This window comes from Aplysia californica, unplaced genomic scaffold (assembly GCF_000002075.1).
Source record: "Aplysia californica isolate F4 #8 unplaced genomic scaffold, AplCal3.0 scaffold00690, whole genome shotgun sequence".
NCBI lineage: Eukaryota > Metazoa > Mollusca > Gastropoda > Aplysiida > Aplysiidae > Aplysia > Aplysia californica.
In genome coordinates, this window is record NW_004797960.1 from 79,355 (window position 1) to 89,030 (window position 9,676).

Here is a 9,676-nt window from a genome sequence, read left to right on the forward strand (position 1 = left end):
TTATTTCAGCCTGTATTCAGTAACAGTTCAAAGTATACAAAAATAGAAACACAGGATCCATTCACTCCATGGCTCATGAGTCGTTCGTCTCTTTCAGTTTCCCTCATTCATTCAATTCCCGTGTTCTCTCCCGCGGCTCATCCCTGTCCGCATGACTTTCTTCATACCCCACCCCCTCCCTCCAGGCACACACAAAGAAAATATCATTCTTTCCTTTGCACCCTGCGAACCATGGACAATAATATAGGCAAAACACTGCCTGAGCTGCATTCCTTTCTTTTGTGAGCTGTGGACCAGGCCAGGGGGTCGGTGTCGTCGTCTTGTCTTGTAGTTGCTGTCGCCTGTGGATACACTCGCACATTCTTCCTTTCACCCGCTCTTTCACTCACACTGTCTCTCCGTCCACAGCTCAGCTCGTCATACGTTCAAAAGTTGCCCACTGGTCATGTTTAGTTAGTGTGTGTACATGTGCATGATGGTGGTGGGTGTGTGGTGGGTGTTACTGAAGGTTGTCTGTAGGCGGGCTTGCCATGCGGTGTTCCTTCCCAGGCCAGAGGCCAGAGGCAGAATGAAAGTTGGCGCCGAACTCTCGCAATAAATAGACAAAAAATCACGAGACCGGAAGCCGGAAACCATTCGGAGAAATAAAGATCGGCACTATTTCTCCGAACGTTCGGAGAAATAGTCACTTCGATTACTATTAGCATTCTGTATCCTTAATAACACAAATGAGTTTTTGTTATCTTTTGGGATCTTGTTGGTTTGGGAGTCATTCAGATCTAGATCTATACTCCTTAATATTATGGTAGAAATTGACTTACTTTCAGGTGTGAGAAGTGTATAATAATTATAGTATAAAATAGTTTGGTAAATTTTTACTTTCACTCCCGCACACAGATGCACTGTTTCAGGGGTCAAACTGCTGTACTGTTTGCTGCAGATCACACATAAAGCCACTAAAACAGTCGCAAATCAATTATTTTCAAGACAATTTCAAATCTAACTGTAAAATATCAAATTATGGGTGTAAAAACAGGGGGGCATGCCCCCCTGTAACCCCCCAGATTTTCTTTTACCCCAGTGCGGCAGGCCCCCCTGGAACCCCCCGATTGGTCCAAAGCATGTCCATCTCGGTTAAAAACAATCAAATATTTCAAAAACCATTAATTTGCGACGGAAATGAAGTTGATATTCGTGTTCAGCGCATCAATATTTAGTAGAAAATAGACAACTGGTAGCTGAGTGTGAGACGGGAGGGAAAGTAAAAAAATACCAATAGTTTCTCTAATATTTAATGGGGATTTTGCTGTTGTATTTTTATTTAAAATTACCATTTGTGGATTGGGGGGGGGGGGGGGGCAAACACAGGGGAGAAAACTCACAATTTTGTGGGCAAATAATAAATGTTCTTGGGGAAATTTTATATGCCCCTGTGGGCCAATAAGCACTCCGATACTAATTATAGGTCTAGGTCTAGATTCTAGATCTAGTTGACAAACTTGAAACAACATGGGTGAAAGAGACATGAGGACATGACAAACCTGTGATTTATTCTAAATGGCCGGTCACAGTGCCAATAGTACAACTGTTCTTTCTTGAACTTGAATAGAATGAATCATAACTTTAAATTTAAATAAGGGCCTAGAGATCTATTAATAATTAGGATGGTAGTCTTTTCTTGAACGTGCACACATTTGTGTACCTCCAGAGTGGTTTCTGTCTTTGTGTTGCTCCAGCATAGCCGTGAAAACAGTGACACAACAAATGCCATGAACAATGAATTGGCTATAGCCTAACCTAAATTATGAAACAAGAAGGGTAAAGGTATTATATCATAAAACAAAGAAAGGCTGGTGGGTTGGGGTAGAAATGCTCAATCAAAGAGAAAATCTACGATGACGAAAACACACAACAATGAAGAAGAGGGTCAGGTGTAGGCTACACGTGTATAACAACAAGATGTAATGTAGAGAAAAGATTCTTGTGGTTGAGGAAAAAGGTTAATAGATTTCTAGAACATCTTACCTTTCTCCACTTGTCAGTAGGCGTGCAACTTGTCAAATGGTGAACTGGTCTTGGCTTCAGCTCTTTTCCCCACGCTGGACCAGGCTTGTAGTAATCACATGACCAAGGTGCCCGGCTTCTCGGACTGTCCATCCTTTGTCCAGGCCGCGTCCAGCCAGGTATCCTGGGAGATTTCTTTGTTGTTGTTTCGCTTTCTCAAACCCTCGCAGGTCAACGCCTGGTAGTTTGTAGCAGTCACTTACAGACGTTGTTTCGCCCACAGTTTTTACGTAGCATTACTTGTAAGATTATTATTATTTTATTTCCTTACAATACATTGTAATAATATGATTTAGGCATCTTTATGCAAAAATTGTCTTCTATTCATTATTATTATTTTTTTTTTAAATTATTATTATTACGATCATAATTATCATAATATTATAACATTATTATCATTATTATTATTATTGTTATTACTATTATTTTATACTTCATGTCTTATTATTTTTTAGCATCATCATTATTAGGCTATTATAATGATAATTATTATTATTAATATTATTATTATTGTTATTATTATTTAAATTATGATGATGATGACGATGATGATACTACTACTACACTACTACTACAACTGTGACTTCCACTACTACTGCTGCTGCTGCTGCTACTACTATAATTACCTTTATATTAATATTAATGGTTGATTTGACGTACATACTATTTTATATCCATACCACTTCTTGCCATGGCCTTCAATTTTCTTTGGTTTTCCCGATTTGATTTTATCGCACCTTTCGGCATTAATGACTTGGATGCGCGCACTTTTGTTGCGAAAGCTTGTAGTCATTAGATCTTACATTACTTTTTGTATCATGTTCTGGACGAAACCCTTTCCAGGGTGAAACGTTGAACCTGTATTAAATTTAAGCCCTGCTTTTTTTCCCACTTTTATTTTGTTCGTAATTAAAACTTCGGTTACTAATTTGCATAGCATGCAGAATTATCATCGCAGGGCTCAAAGTTCCAGGGTACTGTGTAACAGAGCAAATAGCTAAATAGCTGCCCACTAGACTGTTTTATACGATGCTCATGTCAGACTAGCTTACAACTCAGACTACACAGGAGAATACAGTGGTCGTATAGGACAGGTGGGTGTCTGAGGCAGGACTGCTCAAAATGAAGAAAACAAACCCTTCCCTTAATTGAGGTCCAAACCGTAAGTGGCGGCAGGATTAGGACTGATATCAGTGACTTTACTTGCTGTCAAGTTAATTGAATAACATAACATGCATTTATTACCTAATGCTAACAAGAAACATAATTTAGAACATTATCAAACCCTGCCACTTATGGTTCTCTCTCTCTCTCTCTCTCTCTCTCTCTCTCTCTCTCTCTCTCTCTCTCTCTCTCTTGTCTCTCTCTTTGCAGTAATAATATCTAATAATGTTTTTCGTCTCAAATTCAAGGTTTGGTCAGTTCTGAGTCAGTTACTTCTTTTCTGCCACTGACTGGTTCAAATTTTCTTTTTTTCTTCACTTTAAGGTACGGTAGCCTGTGTATTGATATTGGAAGTGTGTGTGTGTGTGTGTGTGTGTGTGTGTGTGTGTGTGTGTGTGTGTGTGTGTGTGTGTGTGTGTGTGTGTGTGTGTGTGTGTGTGTGTGTGTGTGTGTGTGTGTGTAAAGTACATAGGCCTACCTGATGAATTTGGTAGGGCGCTGTAACATACATGTTTTTTGAACAAACAAGAAAAACACAACAAAGAAACCACAGTTTTTGAACAAACAAAACAGTCTACAAATACAAGAACAAGACCACAAAGAAACCACCAGAGAAGGAAACAGATCAAGCGTTGACGCAGTCTCCAAACATGTTTTGATTTTATTTCCAAGTTCGGGTACGTCAAAAATCAAATTCTTTCCTGTCAGATTGTTAGCATTGCCCAATAAATGAAAGTGATGAAAAAAAAAAGCCATAATTTTTAAGGGCCTATACTAAAACAAACTTTTGTTGAACACTTTCTGTTTTTGAGGGAAAACTATCGGAGCAGAATCAAGCTTGTCAACGTTTGTATCAACGTTGACCCAAATTGTGCGTAACGACATAGATCTAGTTGATGACCATACCTCTGGCAGTCTACGTCACTCAGTTAATTCAACAATGTCTAAGTTTCTCACTCACATCTTTTTTTCTGGTACATTGTAGTAAACTAGATCTATGTCTAAATTACTCAATCTTTTTCTGGAGCACTGTATTAAACTATGTCTAAGTCACCCACTTAAATCTTTTTCTAGAAACACATTATGCTATAAAAACAAAAACTACAGGAACTTGTCCTTGAAACATGATAACTGATTCTGTACTGATTTAAATTCTACTTTAAAAAAAAAAGACAAAAGTATAAAGATGAGCAAGCGTACACTGAAACAAAGCTGAAAGGAAATGAAAAAAAATTATGAATACATGACAGACAAATATATGAAAGGAAACTAGGTAACGGCTCCATGTATCAAAGGAAACTGCTCCATTATGTCTCCCAATGTGGTTGTTCCCTGTGATGGACAGAGCCGACACATTTTGGTGGCGTGGAGAGTTCTGAAGAAAGGCATTCAACGGTGAAGAGAAGGACCAAAAAAATGTGTGCAAGATACAATATAAATATAATAGATCTAATGCAAGATACAATATAAATATAATAGACCTAATGCAAGATACAATATATAAATAATGCCATGACTGGGTAATTCTTGAAGGGTGGGAAAAACAAACCACGATGAGGAAAAGCACCATAGAGGCGTAGGCAACAAAGTCTAGATATATATAGAGGAACAGATACCACAGTCAGGTAAACACACAACACACAGTAACAAACTGTATCCCTGAATCAACCCTGTCCGTACGCCCCGGGGTTCTTTTGTACCACCAGGGTTGTTGTATTCTTCACATTTTAGAATACTTCTCTAAGTACGATAAGAACTCTTTGAAACTTTCAGTATTTCTTTAAAAAATCATTTTGACAGACTTCTATGCAAAGCGTACGGACCAGATGAACGAGTAAATTTCCTCTTTGGAAAGCTGGTCCGGTTGAATGAAGGAAGGAAGGAACCGGACGACAGTGGGAGGTATCTACCAATCTCAACGCGGAAAACCTTTCAATATAATAGGTATTGCTGGGGAAATAAAAAACGGACGAATTCATGACGAGAACTGGTGTGACACGCGGCTCTAGACAGAAGCATTCATGACGGGAACCGGAGCGACGCGTGGCTACAGACAACACCATGGAAGGGGAAGTAACTCCGGCAGTGAAAAATATTTTTCTATAATAAAAGACTTTTGTCACTGACACTAAGTCCTCCTGTCTGTAAGCGCTGAAATGATCAACCTGAGACCACGACCAGACGCCAGGAACAACTCATGGGAGCCCGGAGAGAGACAAACACTTGTCCAAAACAATGGTTGGAATACACTGGAAAAGTTGTGGGCTTTTCAATAAAATTCTGGAAAAATGGAACCCAAATGGTTTGAACGAGGAAACTTTTCTGTATCACAGATCGTAATTTCATTTTCATCATTTATTTCCCTTAGTTCAAAAACATGCGCGGGAAATGTCGGAGATAGACGTCAGGAAACAAAACACACAAGGCGCAAACATTATGACAACACGACACACAGAAAAGATGACACACAAACAACACCCCTACATCACACAGACATAACAAGGTCACCTCAGTTACACCAAACTTTTCCGACAAACACAGGATCATTTTGACAGCACAATAACAAAACAAAACAAAACAAAACACAAAATAAATGTTCTACAAGAAAATGTGTCCATACTAGGAACTAAGAAAGTGACTAAAAAAGCTACAATACAATAACTAATGATAATATATGGAGTAAAACGGCGTAGAAACTGCGTAGAAATGACTTGAAGGATCTGCATGGTGATCTAACAAAACGCCGCGCAGAAACGGCTGTAAGCGTTTGTGTGGTGATCTATCAACACGGCATAGAAACGGCGTAGAAAACACTTGAAATGTCAGCATGGTGATACCAACACCTCCCATTTCTTCACCACCGTGCAGACATTGTACAAGAAATATGGCAGCCAGCCTTGCGCTGATAGAGTACCGCTGACGAGACTACATTGGGACGACATTGGGAACACACAGTTTGTACAAACATCAGTAATTGCTTTCCAACCAACAAGTGTGCGCTGAATGCATAAAAACAAAACTGCGGCAAGTCAAAAAAACTCTGGAGATGTAAACTAAAAATATAAAAATGAATGTAACAAAAAATGTAGAATCCCCGTTATAAACACCACAAAGCAAAAGCCGAGACAGAACAAGTTCACAGTCTGGCAGACAGACCAACAGACTCACAGACAGACACACAGACTCATAGACCACTCCACGTTCTGATTCTTGAGCCGTAGTGCAGAACCCTTGCTACAGGTTGAGAGCAAAACTGTCTCATCTGACAGACGCTACGAGACACAGCAATGACACACTCCAGTCACCGCCCATGTCTGGACATTTCACAGACGAGACAAGGCGACCAACAGAGAAACCATCTTTCTCATCTTTTCCACGTCCCCCCCTCCCCACTGTCTATGAGTCATAATTACACCTTGGAAAAAACATCTCTCATCTCTACCGTGATCTCCCCCCTACCTCCCGTGATCTCCCCCCTACCTCCCGTGATCTCCCCGCTACCTCCCGTGATCTCACCCCTACCTCCTTATTCTCTAAAACAGTTTACACACACACACAACCTCCCCAGCATCAAACTGCCATCAAAGCGCCTGGCATGGCCGGCCTCACTCCCCCACCAGTCCCATGAGTGTCTTGCGGTAGTCCCCACTGGTGTCTCCTTTGATGAAGCTGGACAGCGGCTTGCCGTACATGGCGTTGAACGCTCGCTTGATCTCCGCCATGTCCACCTGGCCACAGACACAGCGCACATTTGTCACAGACACAGCACACAGTTGTCATGGTGAAAGACAGACAATAGGTCGCTTTTAAGGACAAGCAGGCTAATCCAGACTGACTGAGTAATTTAGACACAGAAGGAGGAGAGAAATCTTGACCAACACTTAAAGTGGGCATTGCCCTAACTACAAGAGAAGTTTGGTTTCATTGGTGTGTACATTTGTTTGGTTATAGAGAAAACTCACCTTGTCTTTTAAAAACACTGAACACGGGGCAAAAACTTTACCTACGATTTTCTGAAAAACAGCACTTTTCGGGATAGCCCCCCCCTGTGCTTAAAAGCGACCATAGTGAAAGACAGACAATTGTGAAAAGTCAGACTATTGTAAAAGTATATACAGTGGAACTCGGATTCAACGAGAACTCGGATTCAACGAGATGAGATAGGTTCCCCGTTTTTTTTTCTCTTTAAGATCAATAAAAATAACCGGATTCAACGAGCACAGAATCAGTAAGCTCGGATTCAACGAGGTCACTTCCAGGGTGAACAGCCCCCGCAGACGTGGCTTCGTTCATTTTTCTCCCAAAACGAACTCTATCTATTCCCGAAAACCATCTATTGCACTTGCATCGTGAACCATTATAAATTCACTTAGCCGATAGCATGCGACCCATCAGCGGCCTTTTTTAATACCAACGCACGCGTTGTTGGCATGCGCATGTGTCTACTTACTCTGGCATGTGTCGGGATCGGATGGGCGGCCTGCACACGTGTGGCTGTGTGCGTGTCGGGGAAGGAGGGGGGGGCACTAGCCGTCCGGGCGTTGAATGTCAGATACAAACGCGTCATAGTCTTTTTTTCCCCTCGGCAACTGATCATTATAACAATGAAAAAAGCTAGTCTTGACGTAGATATCTACGTAATGAATTGTGCCCTGGTCTATGGAATCAAAAGTTGCCGTATGCTAGGCTCTACACAGCAACACAACTTTTTGGTAAACAATACACAGGTGTGTGCATTTGAACAAATCGGTCTTTTTTACACTGCTCATAATATGCAAGCATTTCAGGCACTACTTGCGACTTCTCTCTATACATTACTTGCTCAGTGCCTGTAATGATGTATACAAAACCTTGTGTTTGCTTATAACGAACACTCGGATTCAACAAGATTTTAGGTCAGGCCCGGCAACCTCGTTGAATCCGAGTTCCACTGTATACATTTTCGCATTATCACACTGTACCATTTTCTTAAAGATATGGCCAAAGAATATCCAAGAATTTGACACATTCCATCTCAGACTCATTTTAGATTTCTAATTGTGCTCATCAATTAAAATTGCTAATCGATTTTTATACCTCAAAAATTTTTTCTTGAATAATGAAGAAAAATGTGAGAAAAAAAACTACCACAAGAATGAGGAAGGCTATAATTGGTCCAAATAATCACACATGTAGAAGTAAAAGATATAGGTGTGGATGATGCCATTATTTTCTGGGCATCTTTCCTTGCAGTTTATTAACTCATTCGCTACGCCGAGCCATTGGCAGCCGCGTGGCGAAAGTGGGTACCGTACGCCAAGGAGCCCCTGACGGATTGAGAACCGACCTATAATTCTAGCTTAGATTTTATTCCAATCCACATATCCATGTTAAAATAAAGGTTATAATATAACGTTGACTTCCGGGTCAAGCGTTTTCACCGAAAATCTGAAGTTTTGATTCAGTTTTGAAACACGATTTCAAAGTTTATGCGACTTTGTTTTATCGCGAGGCCCAAATTATAGCCCTGACACCAGTCTTAGTAGGCCTACTTTTATACAACAAAATGTATAATTATTTTGCTCACTAAAGAAAAATGTTGGACTCATCTTTCGAATATTGATACTATTGGACTCAAATTGCCAGTGATTGGTTATTGAGAAATCAATATTTTTTAGGGCTAGATCTAGGTCTAGATCTAAATTGTCAAAATATTTTTTTCTCCCCGAAATCACTATTTTTTGGTGAAACTACACAAAAAGTACCACTCAAGACACGTATTGGTTTATTCCAAGTGCAATTCTGAATATTTTCATATAAGATATGAGTGTTTTTTTCTGTTTGTACATGCATCTTGTCCTTTTTTTAAGATTATAATTTTTATTTTTTTATTTTCAGTATCGGATCTTATGCTGAAATTTATGGAATGTTTGTAAACAACTACAAATACTTCAATATTTTCCAGTTCTATATTCATTTCTGGTTATTTTGATGTATTATTAAGGTATTTTCAAATTTTATCCGCATCTAAGCAAAATTTTGATGCATAATCGCCTCTTACAAGAACCAAAGTCGAAAAATACACAACTAAATATTACAGATGTATTCTACAAACCATTCTGAAAATTTAGGTATATAATAATATGCTGATATTATTTGAATTTGTGGCCCCAAAATCTGTGAACTGAGCACTAGTCACCATCTCATTTCGCCTTCCCGAAAAAAATTTGTCCACTAGCTGAAAATAATACGTAGCGAATGAGTTGTTGTTGTTGTTGTTAGCGATCCAGTAGCATCTGAGCGTTAACTCTTCTGCATGATGCCATTCGGTAATAGTTGCATGTTTGTTCTAATTGTTGTCTTGAGGAGTAGAGGCAATTAGATGAGTGGGGTCGCTTGGGAAGAAAACATCCCCTTAAATCAGTTAGTTTTCTACAGAAGAACAGATGATGTTCCACTGTCTCTGAGG

The 9,676-nt window shown here is 39.7% G+C and overlaps 1 protein-coding gene across 1 annotated transcript in view; it reads right to left on the reverse strand.

Annotated features, from left to right (window-relative positions):
* Positions 1–5,546: 5,546 nt before the first annotated feature.
* The window catches only part of LOC101859438 (annexin A11), a gene marked incomplete in the record, with an annotated part of 37,740 nt that continues 33,610 nt past the window's right edge, over positions 5,547–9,676 (reverse strand). The window contains 1 exon segment of the mRNA XM_035972426.1: positions 5,547–6,956. Within this exon segment, the coding sequence (XP_035828319.1) occupies positions 6,834–6,956 (123 nt within the window).